Here is a 26935-nt window from a genome sequence, read left to right as displayed (position 1 = left end):
TGCACTATCCCCTGCCTCTTTCCCCCTTGTAGTAATCAGTGATTGCATGTGACATGATGGGTATAAAGCGCTGTGCCACGGCAAGGAGGCATCGACAATCTAATCATTGTCACATCAGCGATTACCTCGAGGCGTGATGTATTTGAACAGGCTTCTATCACATCTGCCATTACCTGCCTCTTCCTGCCTTATGTCCCTCAGTACACATCTTTTCTCTTAACTGTGTGTTCAATCACCAGCACCCAGCATCGCCCGCTGGTGCGGCCGAGCGACCCCTCGACAGTGACGTATGCCGGCGATTAGCCCGGATACAGTTCAATTATGATAAACAGCCAGAGCACCTCTTAGGCCGTGATTAAAGCCTCGGCCCGGCCTTGATAAAGAGATCCCATCTCAATGCCATCACAACCACATTATAAGACACTCCGGCGCGGTGTTCTGCCTCATGCTTTTCACATCAGTGTTGCAGAACGTACACTGTAGCCTGGATGGGGCTCACGGCAGATGGAGCAAGATGAGGGTCTGCCGGAGGGAGGGGGGTCTTTATCATTCACACAAGGCCGGTGATGCATCCCTGCCCCGCCCATTTTCAATTTGGACTGCTATTTATTAATAACCTCCACTTTCTTGAAACCCATCTTACAAGATACCTGCCATATAACTTAAGATGGGTTTAGATATCGAGAGATGGCGAGGGGAGAGAGAGGAGACCCGGGGTTTTTTTTTTTTTGATAAATGGATGAGCAGTGATGAAAAGAAGATATCAGAGGAGCATGAAAGGAGAGAGGAGAAGAGAGCAAAGCATTAATCCAACGAGCAGGCCGGACCGAGAGCGAGCGAGCAGGAATGAGAATCAGAGAAAAGAGGGGAGTGAGGGAGGGAGGGAGGAGGAAGCAGAAAGAAAGATAGCCTCTCGGCTGTGTTCTGTCAAGGGAGAAATTACACATTTACGGAGGTTTTTTCAAGCAACGACGGGTTCCATAGATCAAACCGCTGGATTTATGAGCCAATTTTCAACATGAAATATAGACACTGAGAATCCATTTTACCCATGTTTACTTGCCTTCCCTCACTCTTTTTTTTTCCTCTCTCTCTCTCTATCAAACGGCCCACAGTGTGTGGATGGGTTTACTCCTGTAACCTTAGCAGCGCTTATTAAAGCTGTAAACAAAGAGGTTTTAAATGTGCTGCTCCTGATGATGATGGTGCAGAATTCGGGGGAGTAGTTTAATTTATGACAGCTAAAATGAGGAGGATGCAGAGGTTGCAGGGACAAGTAACACCAACAAAATCACACACATTTTCTTGCCTTGAAAGACCTTTTTTTTCTCAAACACTGAACAAGAAATCTCCACTTCAGTAGCACCAACAGACACCAAACCGTCCAGCTTTTCCTCTTATCTATATTCTGAAGGTTTTTACCGAGAGGTGTGTTCATATATTATTCATAGCCTGATTAATACAACAATTTATTCTTAAAAACTGACTGATATATTAACTAAATGTATCAGGAATGTTTAATCCATTGCTCAGACTTCTGTACTGGAAAAGCCGGCAAAATGTGCATTTTAAAACAGATACTGCCTCATTTGCAGAGGTGGGAAGTAACTAAGTGAAATACTTTGCTGCTGTACTTGAGTAGATTATTCAGATATCTGTTTTTTTAACTCCCTACATTCTAAAACAAATGTCTGTACTTTCTACTTCTTACATTTTCAAAAGCAGGCTCATTACTTTAGTTTTAATGCATTTGAGGGGAATTATCGATTATTTTTATTTTGGCCTCACTGTGCTTTTCTAACATGACAAGAGAGATTTCAACCATTTCACATGAAACACAGCAGAGGTAACAAGACGAAACAAGATGGTAAGAGAGGAAGCAGTAACATGGATGGCCGATAAAAATGTCCTTAGAGGGAAACTTTTAAGAGGCTGAATCAGCACTTCTACTCAGTCTTTTTACACAAGTATCTGTACTTCTACTTGGGTAAAGAATGTGACAACTTGAAATACAACTTGGGAAGTTTCAGTGTGATATTTGTACCCTGTTCACCCGTCTCCCAAGATCATACATTTCAATTTTCTTTTGTAATTGAGAAAACATAAGTCACCAGGTTTTCAGTTATATATCATGAGATGAAATGACAAAGGCAAAAATACAAGAAAAAAGCAGACTGCAATTTGAATTGAATTTTCGTTAAAATACACCTACAGGGTATATAAATACACACAGTCCGCCCGGATCACACTGCTCCCTCCCTCTGAGCAAACGTATTGTAAATTTGCATAGAAATTAATGTCTAAGTAGGCTAAACGACATAATTGACAAGCAATTAGCAATATTATGGAGCGGGGACCTAATGAAGTTTCAGTGGCTGTGCCAAACTAAGAATGATCACTGCTTAATTATCATATTAATGAAGTCATTAGTTGTCACTTAACTTAGATGACAGGTAAGGTAAGAATGTCGTGATCCTACAATTTCCCCAGCAAATGTGTATTCAACACTAATTACCTCCGAGTTCAGACCTCATCTGAGAAGGAGAGACACACGCTTGAAATGAGAAAGGGACTGCAGAGGCACAAACATAGACGATACGCAGCAAGGAAAAAAAAAGAAACAATGAGGTTTATTGAATCATTGACTAAAGCATCTTCAAGGTTACCTGAGGACAAAGACCACAAATAAAGAACGGGCAGCAGGTGGAAGCTCCATCTGAGAGGGAGCGAGACGCACTCCGGTTGGAGAGAGAGCTGCAGTGGGCACTAAAGGCTAACACAAAAACACATTTCCAGTAAACACTATGGCATGATTAGACTAGGGGAGGAAAAAAAAAAAAAAAAAAAACCTCAGATGGGTCAAATGAGCATTGCGTCTCCAGGTCCTCCCACTCCCAGAGTCTCTTCTTTCATTCCAATTCATTTCAATTACCTAGTCATTCCCACCTTCTTCCCCATGTCCCGATTAGCTCAGCCTGGCAATTTACAGTTGATCTTGCCTCATCTAAGGCAGAGCAATGGTGGAGGCAGGGAGTCGAGCGGTAATGGAATGAAATGTCACTCAGTTGTTGCCTTTGTCACAAAGATGCTGAGAAGAGGTGGGAGGGGGCTGGAGAGGTGTCGCTGGTAGGTGAAAAGTTGTGTGTGTATGTGCGTATGCGTGTGTGTGAAGTCACTGGTGCTTCGTCGTAAATGGAGAGAAATATGGTGGCCAGCTTCTGTGTCCCTCTTGTCCAGCCATACACTTGTGGGCGTCACCACCATGACCACAACAACGAACACGGCTCCTTTTCCTCCACCGTGTACCAACCAGTGCTCTCGTCCTCATCAAGGCTTCTTCACCTTTTTGACCGAAGACGAGCTGGACGCGGACTCTCTCCGTTTGCGCTGCAATGTGACAGACAAAACAATCACATCGGGGTCTGGGACGGATATTCTATTCTTTCTGCATCCCTAACAGTCATGACAGTATTTTACCAGTTTGCAATCAAAGGCCATTTCCACAACATGTTGGCAGATCTGAAGAGAAAGCTTGCCATGTTTTTACTCCTGGGTTGGAAGACTTTGCGTGTACGCTGTGCAGACTTACTGAGTTGGGGGTAAGTGGTGCTCCTACAACATCAATGATCTGCTCCTTGGCTTCCACCTTGATGTCGTCTGCACTCGGCCAGGACTGAGCTTCACCCCCTGGGGTGGATGCTGTAGTGCTGTTGGTGGCATTGAGTTCCCCACTCTGTGTTGCGGCGGCTAGTGTGGCCGCCGTGATTCCACCACACGCGCCTCCGCTGCCGGCCTTCAGCAGGGCCTCGTAGCGATGACGCAACATCTGTTGTTCGTACTCACAATTGCTGTGTGCCTGCTTTAGCTCATACAGAAGCACCAGGTCGCTACGCAGCTCATTGAACATCTGAACAATCTCCTCTGTGGGCATGGGGTTAAGATCTGGATCCATAGACGGACACAAGTGCAAAGAAGAATGAAAATTAGATTGAGCCGCTTTGATCTGCGTCTGTTGCAGAGAGTTTCAAATGTAAAACTTTGAAAGGTTAGCTGATTTCTAACGTTTATTCACACTTACCCACTCCTTGCTCCATCAGAATCTGCTCAATGGCCTTGATCTTCTTCTGGCCAACAGAGCTTGGCAGTTTCATCTGAATCACACGCAAACACACAGAGAGACACACACGGGTGTGATTCAAGGTGTCGGAGATATTAGGATAAACAGCTCCACCTTGGGGCTTTTAATTCGTTTGAAATGCACTTCAGCGGGCCAGATCAAAATGTCTTCATCCACTGAACTCTGTCTGACTGATTAGCTAGAGGGGTACTCCACTCCTTTAGCAGTGCTAATGTATTTTCCATAGAGAGCGGCAGCTCCTCATCAGTCTTAAAGATGAATAAGAGTCCCCTTGCTAGGTCTTACAGATATTAGCTAGTCACTAACAGAATTAATCATCTCACTGCTAATGAGAGATAGCTAGGCTCAAGTCAGACACTCTGGTTTCTCACATACATCAACTGCAGGGTCAAGCTTCGCTAAATTGTCTTGATATTAATGGTGGTTTATTCAAAACTTTAAATTTAAATTCATGTTAAGAAAGTTTAAATGTAATATTTTAACATCAATCCAAATGATAAATAGCACAGTACAGAGAGAGTTCCCTAATACAGAGTTATTGGACTATTTCTGACCTGTGCAGTCTCAGATTTGTTCTTTGTATTAAATTGGTGTTTTAGCTTCCTCACTGGTAATAGAGAGCAAAGTATTGACCTGAACATATGTTTCAGAATACTCTACTGTAGCTTAAATACTTCAGTAGGATCTAGTTATACTTACCCTCTGACTGCGCAGTGTGACCCCCGCTGATTTGAAGTCGGGGAACTTGATGCCTGCTGTCTCTGGAACAGCCTAAAGAAGAAGAAGAAATAACTGATGAGAGACAATATATTGCACCACTGTGAACTCTGGACAGACCTGACATGTAAAATTATTCAAAATGTATTACGGGATAAATGCGGCCTTTACAGTGAGTCACCACACAGACAGTACAGCCCCCTCAGTTTCCCTGAGACACAGCTGCACCATCAAAACAATATAAAATGATGAATACACAATAATGACACTGAGCTGAATCTTCAATATTTCAGCATACTATTGGTCTGAATGAGCATCATCATGAGGTTAACAGATGTGACATTGCAATAATGAAAATAACTTTGCTTCTAATGACACTTTAACTTAATATTTCTCAGGTATGAATGGTTTGCTTGTGCTCCTGTATCATACCGGTTTTTCTGTTTCTCTTTTCTGTGGGAGCTTCTTCTTGGATACCCTCTTTTCGGCTCGTCTTAACTCTGTGGTAGTGTCAGCTGCTTTAATGAGTTTCTGCAGATCCTGGGCCTTCTTCTCTCGCTCTTTCTTCCTGGTCTCAATCTTCCTTAGCTCTTGAATGAGATATTCCTCTTCTGCCACCTGCAGGAAAAACAAGAGAAGTGCAATCTTAATATCTAAAAAGGCTGACAAACATCTCACAAGCTTTTGCAATATTGTTTGCTTTATTTCCATAACAAGCATTACTAAATTAAAAAAATGAAGTTATAATCAGTTAATGCTCAGCCTGATGTTCATCATCCTGGCTAACAGTACAAAAATCCAAATCAATGCACAAAGTTACTTACTTGCTCAGGTGTGCGATTGAAGAGCTTCTCCAGCTGCTCCTTGCGGCGCCTTTCATGGCCAGCATCAAAGATGTAGATCTTGGGCTCTGTCCCTGAAGCTGCGCGGACCTTGGTCAGCTTACCGCAAATACTATAATACCGTTCTTTCAGGTCCTCCACAGAACGTTTCTGAAAGGCATACATGGAAGAATGTCACGGAAAATGCTTGCTTTAACTTACAGCATGAGGATTTCTTTGTATATGTCCCCAGTGAAAGGGAATGTGAGATTACCCTGTATTGCTGGTGGTCGTAGCGGTCGTGGACAACTACGAAGCGTAGGTCGAAGCGCTTGCACAAGTCAAACAGGTGGTCTGTCTCCGCTTTAGTCCAGCCATCGTCGTGGAGATGCACCTGATATTCCTGCTCCGAGTACACTGGGATCTGCACTGTCTATAATGGCAGACAGGAGAACAGAGTAAATGAGTGTATGCATCTGAAAAGGAGCTCATGACAGAAAACGGGACGCTGTAAAAGTCTATCCGCTGTTGTTGAGTGCAGTCATCCCTACCTTGTTGAATCGTGCAAAAGGGTAGTCCTTGCCCTCCTCTGCCACACGTCTCCAGTGGTGGAATATAGCCCCATCCCTGCGAGCTGGATTGGTGAAGGGCATCCACTTCCACGGACGCACCTTTTTACAGCCGAGCTTGGCTTTGACTGTCCTGTAGCCCTGAGTAGTATCACTGGGCAGCAAAGGTGGGGCATCTCTGTGGATAAACAGGAAATCAAGTTTTTGTTAAAGCAAGGGTGCAAAATGTGTGGAACATCTGCTTCACTGATTCTGTAACTCTAACCAGCTTTATTGGGATATTCAGCTCATACAGGTATGCGACATAAGAACACAAAAAAGCAAAACACCTTTGCGGTGAGCATGGGCAGAAATAAATAGTTATCAGCCTCATACAAAACAAACACTGTAAAAGAGACAAGTGAGAGGCTGATTTACACATTAGAAAAACAAAAAAGGTAGCAGTTGTTCTTTTCTATGCCTTTTTTCGAATCCAAGATGAACAATCTTTATTGTTGGATGATGGTCGGTAATGTAGTTATACACACTGGACTTGAATCAAAACCTAAAGGGTAATTCAACACAGACATTCAAGACAAAATCAAAACGTGCTACATACTTTTTATCTGAATAGAGCAGAGCATAGACTTCTCGGTGCATTCCCTCCGGTCTCTTGAAGGTCAGCGTTTCTGTTGACTTCTTGGATTTTTTCTGAGACAGGTGATGAGAGACTGCTTACTTATTTTAAAGAAAGCTTTTGGTTAAACTATCAAGCACAGAATAGCAATGATATCTCAGTTTTGCTGCAGGAATTACATTTTTTGTTGTCTTTTAATCCCATAGCCTGTCTAACTCTTTACATATTGAGTAAAATACGGGGAAATGACATGGTTACTATAGAATACTGGGACAGGCATCATTATGGTCATCCTCTATGTGTCTCTTACCTTGTCTGAGTTGATGAGATCTTTCTTACTGATGGGCCCGTCATTTTCTCCTCCAGTCAACTCCAGAATATCCCTGACATCAGCCCCAGTAGTCATGATTAACAAGTTGTTGATCAACGCTTCTCACAACCTGTCAAACGTGAATGCTGTTCATTCATTCACAGGCGCACGTCCAGTAATGCGGTACTGTACAAAGAATACGCTCTTAGCTAAAAGCTAGCGCTAACGTCATTTCGAAGACAACCGTTACGTTAATTTCACACCGAGCCGCACAGTCAAGTGGCGATTTCTTGTAAGATGTGTTTCCGTAGTGTTGTCCTTAACGTTTCTACCATACGTGAAGCAACAGAGACAGTAAATAAGAATATTCAGAAGCTATTGTTGAGGCTAGGTGAGAAGCTAGCCGACAGCCACCACTTCCGTCCCCGCTGATTTCGTCGTGGCTCCTGGTCTGCTCAGTAATTCGCTGCTGCCCCCCTGAGGTTTGGCGGTACACTGCAAACCCTCTCTCATTTTAAATATGAAAATACCAATTTCTCATTCATATCTCTGCATATAATCAGCGATCAATAAATTGTGAGATTTAGCAGAGCGTTTTCTTAAAGAAAGCACACACACTCAGAAAAAAAGTTTTTTAAGGTTTGTGTATGAATATTTGGTGTGGTGGGGGGAAATACTTGAATCTCTTAATTAGAAATAGTCAAATTAAAAGTCCTTAATTTATTTATTTTGCAGTAACAGGGTAATATAATGCATTACTAATAATATTTCAGCAACATATTACTATGGTTATGTCATGTAACACGTTGCAATCCACATTACCAACCTAAATGAAGCGTTTATTGTTGTTTTTTTAAGAACCTATTCACACCAACATGACCATATTGATATAGGCTCTGTGTGTCCTCCAAGCGCATTTTAATTCACATTCTTGAATCAAATATGCCCATGCACTCCTTGTTCTGTCAACTATAATGAAAAGGCAAAGAATTTTTTTTTCTTGTCATGTCATTATAGGCAATATTAAAGAAGGTATACATCTATTTTGTTTCATATGACTAAGCTACAATTTTAAATGTTTTTGTATTTGTATTGTATTTTGTATTTTTTGTATGTATCGTTTGTCTGCCTGCTCATCACTGTGTCCAAAGTCATTCCTTTATTTCAACAGATCTAGGTTATTTCCTTGTTGTACAGAGGTTGCTTGGGCGTTTGCTATTTTTATTCAAAAAGTAGTGTGATACGTAATACATTACTATACGCCAACAGTACTATTGTAACAAAATACATTACTTGAAATGAATCAATCAATGAAAGTAATGAGTAATATGTAATACATTATATTCTAAAGGGGGAACTTATCTTATTGATATATGGGTGGCTTGTTAGTCCAACAATCAGTCAAGTTTTATTTTAATCTACTAAAATACATAATGAATATGATTTTGATTACAAGTTGTATTATTAATCTGAATTTGCACAATGACAAGCATAAAGTTATTAAATTAATGCAATTAAGTAAAACGTTCCTTTCGAATCAACGGAAAATGAAGATACCCAAGAAAAAAGCAATACCTCAAAATTGTATTTACATTTATAATTTGAGTGAGTCACTTTGCACCCCCGTTTATCTGCATTTCAGGTACTGTTTTATTCTGAAAATCCCCAACCGTGGTGACCTTTAATTTTGAAAGCACCGGATGTACGCCGTCGTGTCCGTGGTTTTAAAAATTCCCAGCATTCGTTCATCTTCTCACAGACTACTCTCCGCCATTTTTGTTAGCTGGTGTCGCAGAAGTGTTCGCTGTAGTCAGCCACGTTTTTCATACCATTAAGGTCTCTTTTGAAGGCGTTTGACTCGTTGATATCAACGAAGATAGTCTGAGACATCACAGTTTAATTATTAAGATACTAAACTGCACAAGAAGATGTCCGAGCAGGCTGAAACTACTACCGAGAAAGTAGGCCAGCAGCAGCAGACGCCACCACCGCAGCAGCAGCAGCAGCAGCAGCAGCAGCAACCGGCAGTGTAAGTCCATTCATCAAGGGTCCTTTGTTTGCGCTCGCTAGCTAGCTAAAGCTAGCTATAGAGTTCGCATTTATGTTCCCGATCTACGAAGTAAGCGACCAGACTTCAATGAAAATATTTCCGTATCCTGAATTAGAAACTATTTGTTAACGTGCTCTATGTTGGTAAATATCGATGCTGTATGCGTTGATCCGCTCCGTATTTTTGGGGCCCGTCTACTGACTGGGAGAATCCATCCAGTTTACGTAACTTAAAGACTGCGGTGATTAACGACTTGTTGAGTCAAAGAAATTAAGTGATTTTTACCCTTTATATGTGATCGCACTTCGACTTTAGACATTGTGACTGTGTAACATTACAGTAAATAATGTAGGTTGATAGGCCCGCTATGTCCGAAGAGCGGCCTTGCCATGCGGCTTAAGTTAGCGGCGATCATCTTGAGGGCAGACCATTGCAGACTGAGTTCAAATCACTGTAACTACATCTAAGTCTCTCAACTGTGTTAAGTAGTGTCATTTAAAATGGCTAAAAAAAACAACTTACTAATTAGAATAGGTTTTTCCCTCTTTCTTAGTTTCACTAACATCAACGTTATCGGATTGAGTTACAGCAGTGGCCTCATTGCAGGAGCAATGACCAGATACAAAGTCAAAATTTTACAGCTTGTGTAAGTTGGGGGTTATAGTATGTACTTAGCAATCGTGTCTTTCCTTTAAACTTACTTCACAGTTTTACTTAAACTTTGGACATACTTGTAAGTAAAAACACCTTGGCTTGCCTATATGAGTTACATTTTCTTGTTTGTTTTTTTTATTGTTTTTACTTACTATTACACTCTATCTTTTTATCTCATTACACAGAGAGGGTGCAGTGAATGGGAAAGGAAAGCATGAGTCCAATTCGAGCAGGAAGGAGAGGCCCCAGAAGAGAGGTGGAGGCGGGCGCTTCGAACCCTATGGGCATGTGAACAAAAGATACCGTGTCTTTGTCAGCAACATCCCCTATGATGTGAAATGGCAGGCCCTCAAAGATCTGATGAAAGAAAAAGGTAAGGTGTTTGGATAAGGGATTGACTCGGTCACCTTTTGGACCTGACAAAAGTTGCAGTATCCATGGTCATTTTGTTTGACCACTGCAGCTTTGAAAGGCTTTTGAGAATTTGTGAAGGGACTTAAGTTGCACAAAGTTGATTGAGATCTTCTGGGACTTATTTGGAACCAAGGTTTTGGAAGAGTTTCTCTTATTTGTCTGTCATCTAAGGAGTTGCTGCAGACTTGCACAAGTGCTTTGAACCTGGGTGTTAGACTGAACATCTATTCTCCATTGAGATTAGTAAAACCTTTTTTGTGGTTTTTGTGAAGTGGAGGTTGCACATTTGTAAAGCTGGTTCACTAATGTGAAAATCCAATGGCTTGGGACCATGAGCGGTATAATGAGATGATTGCAAGTGCACGAAAAAATTACACTACACAGCTATAATGTAATCTTGCCCAGAAACGGGGTACAAGTTGCTCTCAATTAATGGTAAACCCTGTGGTCTCATGATTGATATAGAAGTCCAAATTTTGTGTCAAAATACATTTTTGATGCAGCAACTTTGAATTTCTAGTAGGGATTCGCCTGAAGTTCTTAAATGTACAATGTGGATTACCATGTGTTGTTACTCATGTGAACGTACTTAGAATTATGGAGTACTGGAATACAATAGATGTATCATAAGTAATGCACTTAACTTGGCATTTACTTGTAGTTAAAGCATGTGTTAAAGGTACAATCCTTTTTCAGAAGGTGCGCCTTGTATTCGTTGTATGACAACTGACTGTGGAGTTAAATTGCATTTTCTTTTTTAGGTGTGACCGTGACAAGCAAATGTTTTCTCAGCAGATCTCCATGTTGTGCCAAACACAGCTATGCGTTGGGGATTTTCTTTGGGGTACAGGTCTACAAAATGAAGCAACTTCTTATGCACTGTCCTTGACTCTAGAGGTTTGTTCACTGATGTCCATTCGTTGAACAGACACGTGATCGGGAACAAAGGCGTGGCAGTGGTCGACGCTGAATCAAAATTCTGATATTGTGCGTTTCAGGAACAGGTCAACTTCAAGAACATGTTTGCCATTCTTTCCCTGTAGGAGCTTGCCTTCTTTTAAGATTATGGTTAGATTTCTAGCTGTATGTTTCCTCTTAGGCTCGGCTGATGGTAGAATGCATTGATGAATGAACCAGAGGTTCAAAATGGCGACATGACTTATTTGTATGCACAGGTTTGACAATGAAATGGGCTGAGGGATTGAACAGGTTCTGCCTACTTGAAATTATTTGATCAATTATCTCCAGGTAGAAGGTGTTGTTCACGGCATTTTATCCAAATAGGAAGGCAGATGGCCATTTCAACAGTTGTTGTCCTCAGTCTATTGCTTTTGGTGCTGCGGGTGTAATCAAGGACAACAAGGACAGGCTAAGAAGTTTCCCTTATTTTAAAAAACCCAAGCTTGCTTTTTGTAGACCTGTACCATATTGTGCTGCTGCTGAGGTGCTGGGGGAAGGCAAAGGAGTGGCAGTCTGAGCTCACTGTCACCGGCCGCCCTACTTGTGTTCTGCTCTAAACCCCAATTGTTCTCTCGGCTTCTCTCCCCTTGGTGTGTGTCGTCTCTGGAATCTGATTTGTAGTGGGTGAGGTAACGTACGTGGAACACTTAATGGACGCAGAAGGCAAATCGAGGGTAAGTGCAAATACATACAAATAAAAATATGAATAATCCTAGGCAAACCTGTGTTTGTCAGCTTTGGTTTCTTAACTTTCATAGTTGGGAATTGTTCAGACACAAACCTTGTGGAGTGTGTGAGATGGTGACATGCTGGAGGCGTGTTTTCTCTGGTGTCGTCTGTGGCACTGACTTGAGGTTATCCTGAGGGTTGATGCTCTCTTAACTTGACTACAACTTTCTTTGTAGCCAATCATGTGGGATTTCGCAGTAGCTGACAATGTCCCTTGGGTTGCTGGATTTGCTCCTCATGACCTTAAAGGGCCTAGTCTGCAAGAGGTTGTTACAAGGTTGTTAGATGGTTGTTAAATGTAACTCATTCCGTAGAAGTGCTTTACTGGAAAAGTTACCTCCAATATCTTAGAAGTGGGGAATCCTATCACCCTGTGGATTTTCTGCCCTTTGGATGTTGGAAAAATACTGTTTAATACTCACCAGACTTTCCTGCATTGTTTTAGTGGCTGATAAAAATGTGACATCTTGTATGTAATTTTATTTGGAAGCAGAGATGTGACCAAGGCTGTAGGCTTGTGTGATGTTGAAATATTTATTGTGCATGAAATTTTCTAATTTTGCTTAAATTTGTGTCAATTCAGACACCAGACCTAACCATTGCTTTTTCTAATTTGATATACCGGTATTCTTTATTTCTCTTGGTGCGGCCCGTTGTGATGTCTTCAATCAACAAAGGGTTGTGCGTAAGTAGTCTCAGTCCCACTTATCCCTTCTGTTGGTGTAAATGCTTGCCGGATAGACAAAGTGTTAATGTTGAAAACACAAAGTGAAAACACATGCACCAGTGTTGCTTTAAATGATATATTTTGCAGATTTTAATTTTTCATAATGTTGGAGGTTGTTTGTTGACTGTTCTCACGGGATGTATACTCTTTATCTCCCAGTGTTGTTGAGTTTAGGACTGAGGAGCTAATGAAGAAGGCAGTGGAGAAGGTCAACAAGCACAACTTTAATGGTCGACCCCTAAAAGTGAAGGAGGTAGGCTACAGCATGAAAAACAAAGGGCAACAAAAGACACATAGATGTTATCTGTGGATTTCCTACAGTCATGTTTTCATTCTTTTTGTTAGGACCCTGATGGTGTGATTGCTCAGAGAGAAATCAACAAGTCTCAAGGCGGAGGCCCTCCAGGGGGCCATGGTGGAATGGGAGCAATGGGTGGAATGGGTGGAATGGATCGCATGAACATGGATCGCATGGGCCCTGGACCAAATGGCCCAATGGTCAATATTCCTCCAAGCTTGATGAACAACCCCAACATCCCCAATGAGATCATCCATGGTCTCCAGGCTGGCAGGATTGGCAGCACCGTCTTTGTGGCTAATGTGAGGCTTGCACATTTATCCCATTGTTTTTTGTTTTTTTTACACTAAAAATCAATTTATTGAGACAAGAAAGGAGCAGCAAGTCCATTTGAGGAACTGTAGCCAGTAAATAATTAGTATTTTAAGTGATAAAAATGGCTTCACTGACAAATGGTTGTTTGTGCACAACTGTGTTAGACTTGGTAAGGAATGATAGTTTGGTATGACTTGCCTTTGCGTCCTATGAATAAACAAGTAACCATTTCTCAAATTGCTGCTTGTGCTCCCAGCTTGACTACAAAGTGGGCTGGAAGAAGCTGAAGGAGGTTTTCGGCATGGCAGGCATGGTGGTGAGGGCCGACATTCTGGAGGACAAGGATGGGAAAAGCAGAGGCATGGGCACAGTCACATTTGACATGCCCCTTGAAGCAGTCCAAGCTGTCTGTATCCTTTTTGTAAAATGCTGGCTGATTCTAGGTGTATGCATAGAATGGTAATGCAGTAGAATCAATTTTTTCAAATGTCTTCTGCCCACTTTCCTTAATGATTTGACAGCTATGTTCAACGGGCAGCTGTTGTTCAACAGAGTCATGCACGTCAAACTGGTATGTTGCCTAAACTTCTGTGTCCATTGGATCACATCATGATTGGAGAGCACACTCTGACTGCCTTTATGTGGCCCTTTTTTCAGGATGAGAAGTCCCTGCCCAAAGATTTTGGACCTCCTGAGAGAGCCCCTGCTCTTCCCCGTAAGCATATATTTACATATATTATATATTATATTTGCATATATTTCTTACGTTTCTTTTTTTTATAACTGAAGATAGTAATGCTGTGGATATGTCTGTTCTCAATTTCATTTCTATAGAACATTTCTTGTATGCACTATTCTTAACTTTATGTCCATTTTCTTTGCCCAGGTGGCCTGAGTGGTATTGGTTTGGGCCTGGGACCTGGTGGCCAGCCCATTGATGCTACCCAGCTCAACAGAGGAGGTGGTGGAGGGATGGGCAACATGGGAGGTAACTAGCTTTAAGTGTTGTTTTTGTTAGACACTTGGAAAAAAAGACAGTGACTTAACACTACTCTTCTCACTTGTAGATATGGGTGGAATGGGCTTTGGCAACATGGGAGGAGGCCGTATGGGAGGAGGAGGTGGTGGTGGTGGCGGCGGAGCAGCAGGAGGAGGTATGTACAGAACATGTTCAAGTGGCTGTATTCACCTAAAGTGTCTAAACTATTTTCTATTAAAGCTAATTCAAAACATTCACAATTCATGATACAATCCCAACCAAGTCCCTGAAAATTACTACTGGTAAATATTTACAGGAAGCCTTTGGCTCCAGTACAAATGGCTTATCAGTGAGAAGCAAAATGCAATCAATAAAAGTCATCACTGTGAGTGTTGATGCTAGGTGACCAACACTGTCAATCTGATTCTGGATGTGCCCCCTGGAGTTAAGACTCTTTTCTCTGTTCCAGGAATGGACAACTTCGGAGGAATGAACAACATGGATCGCTTCGGTTCTTCAGGGATGGGCAGAATGAATGGTAAGGAAATGTTTTGTGATGGGTTAAGCAAGCGTGGAACTCTTTCACGTTATGCTGGATGTTTTCTAATGGTTTCATCTCTTGCATTGTCAGAGATGGACCGTGGGATTGGTGGTGCTTTTGACAGGGAGTTTGGGCGAAATGAAATGGGAATGTCTCGCAATAGTTTTGGAGAATCCTTTGAAAGAGGAATGGGTTAGTATTTTCAGGATATTGTTTCAAATTCCTCTGATAAATACTCTGTTGAGCCTCACTAGATGTAATGGTCACTTCAGATTTACCAGTCCATCTAAGCTGTCATTTTTTCCCCCCTTTCTTTTGTTCACTAGGAAACTCCTTGGGTATGGACCGCATGGGCTCTGGAATGGACCGCCTTGGAGCTGGCATGGATCGTATGGCGGGAATGGACCGGATGGGCATGGAAAGGATGGACCGTGTATCTGACCTGGACAGGCTGGGTTCTGGGTTCGACCGGATGGGCTCGGGGTTGGACCGGCTGGGGCCCAGTATGGACAGGCTTGGACCTGGCCTGGACCGTATGAGCTCCAGCATGGACCGCCTCGGCCCAGCTGGGTTTGACCGCTTGGGCCCGTCTGGTTTGGATCGCATGGGTTCTAGCCTGGACTTTGGCTCCCCGATGAATATGGATCGCATGGGCAACACCGGGATCGACAGAATGGCCAGCAGCTTTGACCGCCTCAGCAATACTGGAGGAATTGATCGCTTCTCCTCTGGTGGCCTTGACCGTATGAGCTCTGGCATGGATCGGATGGGTTCCGGAGGCGCTGGAGGTCAGTTTGATCGCTCTGCAGACATGGATCGCGGATTTGGTGGCAATTCCTTTGGAGGAGCTGGAGGGCCTGGAGCTGGTGGAAATAACATCAGGAAGGGATGCCAGATCTTTGTCAGAAATGTAAGTGTTTATCAACAGGGTAGCTGAGTGTAAATCATTTAAACGTTATCGTCTCACATATGATTCTAATACATTTTGAATTCATTTTGTCTTTCAGCTGCCATTTGACTTCACATGGAAGATGCTCAAGGATACTTTCAATACATGCGGTAAGAATTACCCTAGTTCTGTTGTATGTGAATATGAAATTAACCGTTATTGCTGGTTGTTGACAATAAGACCACTTCTAACTTTAGTACTTTTGCTTCTGCAGGCATGGTTCAGTATGCTGACATCAAGATGGAGAACGGCAAGTCCAAGGGCTGTGGTGTGGTTCGCTTCGACAACCCTGAAACCGCTGAGCGTGTCTGCCGGACCATGAATGGCTATCGGCTGAATGGAAGAGAAATTGATGTTAGGATTGATAGGAATGCATAAGCGATTTATCTGCTTCACATCTGACATTTCATTTAGTCTGTGATGTCAAAATGATCTGTATCATCTGAATTGCCCTTCAGCATAACATAATTCAGTTGGTTTGTTTAGATATTCGTCACGGTGAAAACATGTTTTAGTTTAGTAATTTGTAACAGTGAATGTGTTTTAGTTATTGATCAAATTTTACTTTTTTAGAGACCAAATTTTTAATTTTTTTTTTCTGTCATGCTCACTTGTCATTGCCTTTTGTTCTATAAGGTGTTTTGATAAATAAACATCAATATTTGAAATTGTGTTGTCATTGCCTATCTATAGTAAACTCACTGGAGAACTGTGGAGATCATAAACAAATGGCTTTATTGTGATTGATATACTGGGTATAAGTTAGTCAGAATAGTATTTGATAACAATAAAGTTTAATACAAGGATGTGCATATTTTTGCGATTTGACGACATATAGGGACATGATGCTAGTTTGAGCTAAATAACAATGGATACAATGAGTCTATAAATATAAACAATAGATACCTTGATAATACATATAGATATATGGATGGTTCATGGAGCTGAACCACACGGCGGAAACAATGCTGTTGAGGTAGCCTATCAGACCCGCCTCCTGGATGTGGAAGGTCACACCACCGGAAGAAGGTCATAAGTATTGCATTCAAGATGGCGGCCCCCTTGTGCCAGTGTTATCAGGTGAGACTTTGTGTTGAATAACACCTTCGAAACACTACGAAATAATACAGGGAGAACTTGACAGATACTTGCAGAACTGCCTTTATTAATACTGACTGCAACTGCCACCGAGTGAAACTCTGAACTCGCTAATGTAGCAGTTAGCTAGCTAAGTTAGCTCTGCTGTCCAGCCGGTATTTTTTTTTTTTTTTATAACTCTTGACGAAATCTTTTTCTAAACCTTTTAACATATGTTGTGACTCTCATTCACGCCTAGTAGTGAACAGAGCTTGTCACCAGTGCTATTATTATTAAGTAATTTATTTGCTTTTTCTTCGATAAATTCTCAAAGTGTACTTCGACTTTTCAGCTAACTTTCATTGACGTCAACGACATGCCAAACTATGAATAGTTTGTCTCATATGCTGTGTGGTTATCGAGCAGTATATTAAAGTCCGAGGGTGTCTTCGTATGTCTCCAGATATGTGTAAGAAGAGGCTTGGTAGCCTTCCCTTCATCTTACCTGCTCCTTCACAACAGACCCAATGTCTACAGGATACGAGGGATCCCCACATGCTCCTCACAGGTACGAGCACTCTGGATATGTGGAGAGCTTTACAAACTCCAGCAAACCTCAAACTGGTGTCACATATCAAAGACTGTTTTGTAGTGACTTTGCATTATCAGTCACCAATATTAGGCACATTTAGCTTAAACTAATGCAGTCTGATACAGCAGTTTGATTGAGCTTCTCTAGTCATGTCAATTGTGTGCCTTGGTTTTTATTCCCACCAACAAGGTGCCTCAGTCAGCCCTCCTGCAGGTACGGTACCTGTCAGGTGAGAGAGGTGGTGGCAGAAAAGGTTTCCTGGGGGAGTTTCTGGACAACCTTAAGCAGGAGCTTAACAAGAACAAAGAAATGAAAGAAAACATCAAGAAGTTCCGCGAAGAGGCCAAAAAACTGGAGGAGTCGGATGCGCTGAAACAAGCCAGAAGGAAATATGTTAGTAATTGACCAAACACAACATTGTATCTGTCAGTATGAATAAACTAGTGTGAGGTCTAAACACACATTCCTGTGTCCTCTTCAGAAAACTATAGAGTCCGAAACAGTGAAGACATCCGAAGTTCTCAAGAAGAAGCTGGGAACCATCTCTGAAACAGTTAAAGAGGTAGAAGTGATACAAATCTCAATCAGATGCAGACCTTCATATGACTGTCATACCATAGATAGGCCATTCTATCAGTTCCATCCATGCCTACAAGTTGTGTGTGTGTGTGTGTGGGCAGGGTCTAGAGGAGGTCAGTCGCACAGACATTGGGAAAAAAATCAAGGAGGGAATGGAAGAAGCAGCCAAGACAGCTAAAACCTCTGCAGAGAGCGTCTCTAAGAGTGGAGAGAAGTTGGGCAAGACCGGCGCCTTCAAAGCAATATCACAGGTATGGAGTCGCTGTGCTCAGGTAACGCAGACCTATGTCCTTGTTTACCAAAAGTTAAAGTGTGTTTCTTGGTTTTTGTTTCTCTCAAATAAAGTAAGGATAATCTCAAGCTCTTTAACAAAGAGCATCCAGACAGTCAGTTGAAAATAAGTAAATTTCAATTTGATGCATTTTTCATGGCATGCTACTCAGTGATGTTTCACTTGATTGCCAATTTTATGCACTGCTAGGTCTATTCTGCTGTGAGAGAAAAGCATATTGCATTCATAGAACTTGCTCAAAGATAAAGGATAAAGGAGGAAAATAGTTATGTACGTACCTTCTCATCTTTTTATAGGGCATGGAGAGTGTGAAGAAAGAGATTGGTGACCTGGGGCACACTGGCCCTTATCGACCTCCCACCAGACTCAGGAAGAGGAGTGAATTCTCCTCAAAGGGGGCAGGGGATGATGGCAAGGTCTTCGAAGCCAACGAGTACGTGAGTGCCCTCTGCTTTACCCTGATACTGAGAGGGGAACACCCCTGAGGTTCAGAGATAGCTAGTATCACTTTACTAGCTTCAGGCAGATTAATGATTCCTATTAAAAATATTCAAAGTGAAACTGACTCAAAGATGAAAAACTGTGACATTTGAGACATCGTGCTGTTTTTTTTAGAATAGAAGTAACGTGTGTCAAATGTGAACCTTGTTAGTATCTCAGTGTTTCATTTATATTTAGTTAATTAATCTTGCTGTAAATACTGCAATACTGCAATATGATTAAATGAGATGGTAACCATGAGTGCACAATGATCACTCATCAGTTTCCCTCAGCCTGCTGTTCTAAGTTTTACTTTGTGTGTTTTCAGGGAAGCTATGGGTGTGGTGCTCCACAAAGACTCAAAATGGTACCAGCAGTGGAAGGACTTTAAAGACAACAACGTGGTCTTCAACAGTAAGGACCATTTGACCTCGTCTTTTTCTGTCTCTGTATCCTTCTCATTTTTCCACAGCAGGGTACAACTTGGGTTCAAAGTTGCTGCAGCCTTTATTTACTGGAAAAAACAGTGGGCTGCAATCAACTATTAGTATCAACTCTGCTCTCTTGAAACCTTGTCTGAGGTGATACACAAAAAGTACCCGTTTACAGGTGTGATCCCCAATGGAAAAGGATAAACAAAGTGGTAGATTTGAGTCGAGCTGACCGTGCCCTGCTGTAGAAAAACAATTTAATACGCAATTGCTGAAAGAGACAATGAATAGAAGCTTCCACTGTTGGAGAGTGTGAGAAAGGGGAGTTTATAGATGAACAACACTGTGCTGATTTGATTGATATCATTCACATCAGTTAAGGAAAATAATGTTCAGACAAGTGGTAATGACCTGGGTCACAGTTAAGACATTATTCCAAGTCAGCAGATCTGCTGCAGTAGATTTCCATCGATATTGTTGCAGCATCGACACTTTTTACTCTACCCTAATGGTTGGGGTTGGGCGGTGAACCAGAACATCATTTTTGAATTGTGGGCTGCATCTCTGGCAGAATTTCTTTGGCTGATTTTGAGTCAGCAAAATATTATGTTATTATTATTGTATCTGGCAATGTGGCACATGATTTAGTGATAACCTGTTCCTACATAATGTTCTACAGAGCATTTAAAAACCCACCGGCAGAACTTCTACGTGATTTTTTTTTAGTGGCATCACAATGTATATGTTCTATTTAATGTCTTTTACTGTAATGGAGCTTTATACGGTCAATTTTTAGATGCTACAAAAGAAAAACATGAAGCTCAGTTACGGCACTGCCACCCAGCATCTGTGCACAACAGCGTTCTGCTGGGCCTCAGTTTCTGCCTTTTTCTAACCAGCAGGCTGTTTATGAACTTGCGTGTGTGTTGCAGGGTTCTTTGAAATGAAGATGAAGTACGATGAGAGTGACAACGCCCTCATCAGAGCAACTCGCGCTGTCACCGACAAGATGACTGACCTCATAGGTGAGTGTCTTCTGGTTTGACAGACTACATTTATCATAATAAGAGGTATAATAATGATTTTAACAAAGACACAAAGGTTACAACATTAGCTGAGTGTCCTTTGGTAGCATAAGTAATTTTCCAGCTGAACCATCAGAATCCTGCTTTTACTGTGTATTTTCCTCCATGCATGTGTGTTTACCGCCCATGGGCTCGTATTTGTTTAGGTGGGCTGTTTTCTAAAACGGAGATGTCTGAAGTACTGACAGAGATTTTGAAGGTGGACCCATCCTTTGACAAAGATTCTTTCCTCAAGCAGTGTGAAACAGATATCATCCCCAACATTCTGGAAGTACGTTGGACTGGCACCTTTTTCTGTATTATTGACTTACTCAGTACATTTTAGAGAGTATATGTATGGATATATCAAATTAGTGCACATGCTTGATGATGTTTCCAACAAGTTTTTTTGATGATGACAAGAGAACTGTATATTTAACTTTCTATATATTAATTAAAAAAACAGGTTGACCTCTGTAAGTAGGGCTTGATTTACTTGATTTCTCCAGGAAGTTCTATAAGCTGGTGTTTGCTCTGTCTCCATGCAGGCGATGATAAGAGGGGAGCTGGAAGTACTGAAGGACTGGTGTTATGAAGCGGTATGACCTCTCTCACACACCAACTCTGAGCTTGAAGTGCTAAATCACAAATGCCTCTTTGTTTACAGCAATGTAAAGACAGTAGTTTGCTGGTGACATTGGTGCATATGTTACCTTTTGGGTGGGGAGCTCTTCATTAAATTTTTGCTGATAGTCTTATCTTATTTTTGTGCAGACATACAGCCAGATGGCACACCCAATTCAGCAGGCCAAGGCCATGGGACTTCAGTTCCACTCTAAGATCCTGGACATCGACAGTATTGATGTAAGCAACTGCAGACTACACTACACAAGATTAATAATGAAGCCCTAAGTATTGGCACTTTATGACACTCTGAAGGTTTTTCTTAATCCCTGGAAAAAACAGTGAATTCACTGTTTTTAGAATCAATACAGGCGTGTTGGTGAGCGTTCAAAGTGCCTGAAATGAACGATTAGCCTCATGTGACAGCTGGATATGTAAATGATACAAGTTACTGGCTAGACTATTCTAAATCTGCTAAACTTTTCAATGAATGACTTTAATTCAAATCAAACATTTATTTATTTCAATATATATTCTAAGAACTAATAGATGCTACTTTTCTTATGAGAAACAGACAATTTGGAGCCTTTTTTAAAAACCATGATGATATTTGCTGTGATATAAATAGCCTGTTGTTAGAGCTGTCTGGATATGGTCAACTACAGGGTAGAGAGTAATGATTGGGAATATTAAATGCTGTCACCGACTTTTGGAAAGTCATTTTGGTCTGTCTAGGTTTGTGTTGATCTGCAGACAATAGGATTTCCTCACATTCTCTACCGAAGCTGTTTTATTAAGGCTCTGTACAAGGTATCCAAATCATACTGGTATTGGTGATACCAGCCTGGGTTTTACTTGGTATCAAATAGGAAAAGGAAGTCACATCATTGCTGTAGGGACAAAGTTGCAAATACGCTAAATCAAAGTATACAAGCAAATCAAGAGAGTGTCGGAGTTGTTCAACATCTCTAAAAGTTCAGACTGTGTTTAAGTCCTTTCAGCGCAATGTCTGTATTTCTACATATCTCGAGTCATGGTAAAGTTGTTAAATATTTGAATACTCTAAATATTTGGTTTAAGAATATATGTCCTCTTCTCCAGTTGGCCATGGGGAAGATGATGGACCAGGGTCCGGTGCTGATCATCACTTTCCAGGCTCAATTAGTTATGGTGATCCGAAACCCCAAAGGAGAGGTGGTGGAGGGAGACCCTGTAAGTAACACACACACACACACACACACACACACACACACACACACACACACACACACACACACACACACACACTTTGATTTTCAGCATCTTAAAAGAAAATACATGTTAAATATGACATTTGTTCCATATAATATGATAGAAAGCTTTATCTGGAAATGTTTCATAATCCCAGTGTGTCAGAACGTCTCATAACTGTGACATCAAGATAATGTTATGAGACAATAAAGCCCCCTTTTACTATTTGTTCATGACTTTTATTTCTTCAGACTCACAGCCCAGACCGAAGCTTTATTAGCTGTAAATCAGCTGTGTTGGTCCACTCAGGGCTTGTCAGGGACACCTGTGATTGGTTAAGAGGTCAAGGTATCCACTCAGTACCATGCAGTTGGCACCTGCCCAGTGTTCAGATTAAAGGACTCCTGCAAAAGGATTAATGGTTGATGTACTGTTCTCCCTGTGTTTTATCAGCTGGATCCAAATGACTGGACATCAAATGACCTTTCTGCCTTTATGGACTACAGTATTTAGTATCTCCTACACCCAGATACTCACTTTTACTCTTCATCTGGCCTTTACATTTTTTCGCCACTTTCAAACCTTCTCTGTTGAAGAGACAAATGAGGCATCTGTGTATTTAGGATTCATGTCATGGTCCCAGACAGATAGATATATAAAACCCAAAATGGCTTAGTGTGCATCAGGCTAACCTAGACACAAAATAGATGTTTATATTTGGTTTTGTTGAAAAAATACCAGATTAAGAAGACAAATACAGCAGTTAAGAATCTGTTTTTCTCCCCTCAGGACAAAGTTATCAGGATGATGTACGTGTGGGCTCTGTGTCGAGACCAGGAGGAGCTCAACCCAAATGCTGCCTGGAGACTACTTGACATCTCTGCCTCTAGCACTGAACAGATCCTCTAAGACTCTTTGAGATGTACAAAAACACTCTCAGCCTGCTAGAGAACATACTGTACCTGAAGGGGCCCTGTAGCAGACTGAGAAGAAAGCTGGCAGGGGAGGAAAGCACATGGAGATGAGGGGACAGACAAGTGGGACATGGGCTCACTGCACAACGGAAACATTGTGGAGTTGTCCTGCTAGATGCTAGGTGCTGCACTCTCATTTTTTTGTTTTACACTTGCTTTGGTTTCAATTGCTGCAATCCCTGGTATATGTTTGAATGCCTAACTATTCCTCAGGCTCACACTAGGGGGCGGTACACCACCAACAACTCACATCCACTGTGCCCTGTGCAGTGTCTATACTGCTGTTCATTAATTGAAACTGCCTCTTGACAGTTAAGGGATGAATTATATTATTTAACTTTAGTTAATCGCTGTCATTATGAATTTCATAAAAGAAAACGTGGAAATTAAGGGAGCTGATTTGTAACTGAGCCCCTGAACATCAGGTTGGTGTTAAAAGACATCTTGGCCACCGTCAGTCCCTTTTACTCCATCTCCTGTCTGAGGCGTAATTATCTCAGTGGTTGGTGGCCAATCAGTGCTCTCTTAGGTCATTGTTTGTATGATAATTGTCTGATGTAATTGTTAAATTTGTGAGAAAGTCTATATTTATTATGAAAAATAAAGATGACCCCTGTTTTTGACACTAGCAGACATTTTAAAAAACAATTTTCTATCAGCTATTTTTTACCTTCTACCCTGCAAATGGTTGAGATTCTCTCCTGATCTGGGAATATTTGCAAATGATGGTTTTTGAATTAAATCCTCTAATGGGATTTCAGTGTTTGCTGTAATATTTCCTTTGGGGGGAAAAAAATGCTGCTTCAGACTGATTTTTATACAGTTGTATTTTCAGAGCAGAGCTGTAGCACTCATTTGCTATGAGTGACACTTAGCTGCCAGAATTTAGTGAAAATGATTGAATAAGTTTGACAGCGTCCTTGGTCTGGGAGACACCCAGGAACACGAAGCTCATCTCTTACCTGCACCAATTTAGAATAAAATTAAGCTTTGTCTTTACCTCAATGCACATCCAGCTCTCAGTAATGACATTAACACTTAGTGCCATCGTACACTTCTGTTCTGTCCGCAGCTCTCTGATGACACAATGACCTTCAGTGTTGTGGATTATAAGTCACAGTACATGTGTGTAATGTGCTGTGTCGTCTCTCTGCAGTCCAGAGCCATGTGGCTGACAACTCAAGCCTCATCTCCTGGACAAAAAAATGGAACTTAGTTTGCGAATGCTAACTGGCACGCATTTCACTAAATGTCACCAATAAACTATTGGACATCAGATGTCAGATCTGTCCTCGCTTGGTGGTGATGGAGGTTACCTCTGTTGGGTGTGTGGGCACATAGCAAAGATGATCGCAGCTCATTACAAGTCTCTTGCACAAATGTATTGGTGTTAATTTTGTGTTGGTAACCAGCTTTGTTGCAGGCAAAGGTAAGTGAATGTAGTCATCAAACAAAGCTGTGTCACATTGGGCCTTTTTTTTCTTGTCACCCGTTGCTGCATTTTTCTTCTCTGCATTCTGCCCATTTACACCCCGTAAGATGTACCTTGATTAAATTGTCTGTATTGCTATCACCCTGACAATTCTGTTTCCCCACATTTATTTTGGTCTGATACATCCCATTAAAGGGAATTCTGCTATTTTTAAACCTGGGTCCTATTCGTACATGTTTTGGTGTGTAAATGATTCATAACTACCCAAAGTTTTGGAGTCAGTCCAATAGATGGCCTCAGCTGGCAGCTGCAACTCTGCTGCAATGGCTTCATCAAGTTACATCTGCTAAAAAGTGCTTGTTGAGGTTATTCTAAGTGTCCAACAGCAGTGCAACAATAAACATCTCCTACAGAGACGGACCATTTTCTTAAATAAGATCTTTTTTTAAAATCAGTGTTCACTTTTGGTTTTACACAGGACAAGAACAAGAACAGAAATGAAGATCATGTTTAACGATACGAGAGACGAGACACCCAATGCCAGCTGATGAAAACAAACATCAAGCACACAATGCCTTACATCCTGTAGGCCAAAAGTTTCAGGAACTTTAAATCATATATACACCACACGCCAGGATTCCTTTTTGAATTCTTAAAAGAGCAGAAGAAATCTCTAACGTAGTGCTGGAACCCCCGGATGCTTCATTCAGGACACACGCTTCACTAACAGTCTGTCTGAGATGGTTCTGGGTGCAGATGAGAGGGCGTGATCACACTACAGTAGCTGTTCATTGCCCGTGGCAGCAGTCCGACAGCTCAGTACAGATGGTGGGATGCAGAGTAGCATGCTGCGTTGCATTCATTCGGACTTGCCTGCTCTCACACAGGAGGATTGATTGCAGTGGCCTTGGGTGTGAAGGCAGTGTGTAGCTTTATATATATATATATATATATATATATATATATATATATATATATATATATATATATATATATATATATATATATATATAAAGCTCCCATGTTGTGTATGCCTGCATGTGTGCTGTACTGCATCCATCTGTGCATGTGGACCAGCAGCTCCACTGTTCCTGGGCTGTCCTGGATGATGGATCCTCTCTGTTGCTGAGCTGTGCTGAGGTTGCAGCTCCCCAATGTAGCGCTCATCGCTCAGGATGCACCCCCACATCTCACACACACACAAAACTCTGAACAGGTATTCAGAGGAGCCACCCTGGAGAATTCACTGCTGGGGAACGTGGTCAGCTGGATCCGATCAGACGCCTCCGGCCCAAGAGAAGATCTGACTCACACGTTGGTGAGTATGCACAGCTTTTAACATCAAATGACAAGAGATCGATTCACCTACCTCTAGCAGTGTGATAATTAGCTTGCAGAGCCTTTTCATTTCTCCCGGAAGGCAATCCATCACATTCATTATTTAGTCATCTTTGAGTTTTGTTACAGTAACAATATGCTGTTCCCTGCTGGTTGTTAGAAAACTGTTGGCGCAAACACTGGATGCTACACATGACATGAATTTCCTGGAAGACACACATGATACTAAATGACAATGTTATTGTCCAGCCAAGGACAGAAAATCACCCGTTGGTTTCACCAAGTACAATTTAAAAACAACACATTACAGCACAGCATTGATCCCTTTTCTTGTCATTTGACAAGAAAGTCCCTGCAGGTAGATTTTCATGGCAAGGCATCATGAAAATGGAGCTAGTTAATCAATCTATGCTGTAAGGTTATGTATTGGAAAATGTTTGTTGCCACTCTTATGGTTCTTTTGGTTTCAGACCCTCAGTGAGATTGGTGTATTCAGACAGATTAGACCAATATGTTCAAATAAACAACCCCTCTGCTCCTGCAGTCTCTGTGCTATTACAGTATGGAGATATAGATATAAAGGGGTAAGGAGAGGGGGTGGCATGTTAGGAAGGCAGGTGCATTCTAGTTAATTTGTTAACAGAGGGTGGCACCCTCGCTCATCCTCACTCAGATCGGTCCTATTTGTAAGAAAAGTTGCTCTTTGAGTGTCACAGGGATTGTAGGTCTGGTTGGCTTCCATCCCAAAGTGTCTATAATGAGTTGGTAATTAGACTCAAAAGTCACTTTTCTCACAAACAGTAACTTTAATCAGATCAACTATCCAAATTAACAAACTAGTATGGTCCTTCAAACTACCCAGACTACTCTGCCTGGTGAGTGACGCAAATCCACCTGCCGCTTGCAAATTGTACCTGCCTTTGCTGCTGCTGGTGCTAATTTTGTGTCCTTTGCGCACATGGGGGTAGTTAACAGTCGTGCAAAGTGAACTCAGCGAGGATATGGCTTTGACATTCACACAGAAATACACTTGTC

General features: G+C 41.6%; 3 protein-coding genes across 6 annotated transcripts; 2 read left to right on the top strand and 1 right to left on the bottom strand.

The window, feature by feature from the left end:
- Nucleotides 1-2604: 2604 nt before the first annotated feature.
- Nucleotides 2605-7639, bottom strand: dmap1 (DNA methyltransferase 1 associated protein 1). The gene is made up of 10 exons (XM_037115821.1): nt 7172-7639; nt 6844-6935; nt 6228-6423; nt 5951-6109; nt 5680-5847; nt 5288-5473; nt 4838-4909; nt 4079-4151; nt 3590-3942; nt 2605-3387 (listed from the first exon to the last, which is right to left on the bottom strand). The coding sequence occupies exons 1-10, from the start codon at nt 7265-7267 to the stop codon at nt 3328-3330; spliced, it is 1455 nt and encodes a 484-aa protein (XP_036971716.1). The 5' UTR covers nt 7268-7639; the 3' UTR covers nt 2605-3327.
- Nucleotides 7640-8911: 1272 nt separating this feature from the next.
- Nucleotides 8912-16455, top strand: hnrnpm (heterogeneous nuclear ribonucleoprotein M). 4 transcript variants are annotated; one of them, XM_037114388.1, is made up of 16 exons: nt 8912-9200; nt 10061-10248; nt 11871-11923; nt 12656-12663; nt 12865-12958; nt 13051-13305; nt 13575-13728; nt 13840-13889; nt 13976-14033; nt 14205-14306; nt 14386-14439; nt 14767-14835; nt 14929-15030; nt 15165-15748; nt 15846-15897; nt 16002-16455. In XM_037114388.1, exons 1-16 carry the CDS (start codon nt 9100-9102, stop codon nt 16163-16165), a joined length of 2088 nt encoding a protein of 695 aa, XP_036970283.1. In that variant the 5' UTR covers nt 8912-9099; the 3' UTR covers nt 16166-16455. The 4 variants fall into 4 exon arrangements, with proteins under 4 accessions (XP_036970283.1, XP_036970282.1, XP_036970284.1 ...); XM_037114387.1 differs by having other exon boundaries at nt 14386-14472; XM_037114389.1 differs by lacking the exon at nt 14929-15030 and having other exon boundaries at nt 14386-14472.
- Nucleotides 16456-16559: 104 nt separating this feature from the next.
- Nucleotides 16560-24406, top strand: timm44 (translocase of inner mitochondrial membrane 44 homolog (yeast)). Its single transcript, XM_037114392.1, has 13 exons — nt 16560-16867; nt 17328-17432; nt 17646-17849; nt 17938-18018; nt 18137-18286; nt 18624-18760; nt 19136-19221; nt 20171-20263; nt 20470-20594; nt 20851-20901; nt 21077-21166; nt 22028-22138; nt 22946-24406. The coding sequence occupies exons 1-13, from the start codon at nt 16838-16840 to the stop codon at nt 23063-23065; spliced, it is 1383 nt and encodes a 460-aa protein (XP_036970287.1). The 5' UTR covers nt 16560-16837; the 3' UTR covers nt 23066-24406.
- Nucleotides 24407-26935: the final 2529 nt, after the last annotated feature.

The sequence above is a fragment of the Acanthopagrus latus genome, chromosome 11 (genome assembly GCF_904848185.1).
Source record: "Acanthopagrus latus isolate v.2019 chromosome 11, fAcaLat1.1, whole genome shotgun sequence".
Taxonomy (NCBI): Eukaryota; Metazoa; Chordata; class Actinopteri; order Spariformes; family Sparidae; genus Acanthopagrus; species Acanthopagrus latus.
This window is presented reverse-complemented; position numbering and strand designations above follow the sequence as displayed.

Coding starts and splice junctions, on each gene's coding strand:
- dmap1 (XM_037115821.1), bottom strand. CDS start 7,267: ATGACTACTGGGGCTGATGTCAGGGATATTCTGGAGTTGACTGGAGGA. Junction 6,110..6,227: donor CTTTTGCACGATTCAACAAG/GTAGGGATGACT, acceptor CTGCCATTATAG/ACAGTGCAGATCCCAGTGTA. Junction 4,152..4,837: donor TCACACTGCGCAGTCAGAGG/GTAAGTATAACT, acceptor CGTGTGATTCAG/ATGAAACTGCCAAGCTCTGT.
- hnrnpm (XM_037114387.1), top strand. CDS start 9,100: ATGTCCGAGCAGGCTGAAACTACTACCGAGAAAGTAGGCCAGCAGCAG. Junction 13,890..13,975: donor GAGTCATGCACGTCAAACTG/GTATGTTGCCTA, acceptor CCCTTTTTTCAG/GATGAGAAGTCCCTGCCCAA. Junction 15,031..15,164: donor ATCCTTTGAAAGAGGAATGG/GTTAGTATTTTC, acceptor TTTGTTCACTAG/GAAACTCCTTGGGTATGGAC.
- timm44 (XM_037114392.1), top strand. CDS start 16,838: ATGGCGGCCCCCTTGTGCCAGTGTTATCAG. Junction 20,595..20,850: donor TCATCCCCAACATTCTGGAA/GTACGTTGGACT, acceptor GTCTCCATGCAG/GCGATGATAAGAGGGGAGCT. Junction 22,139..22,945: donor AGGTGGTGGAGGGAGACCCT/GTAAGTAACACA, acceptor TTCTCCCCTCAG/GACAAAGTTATCAGGATGAT.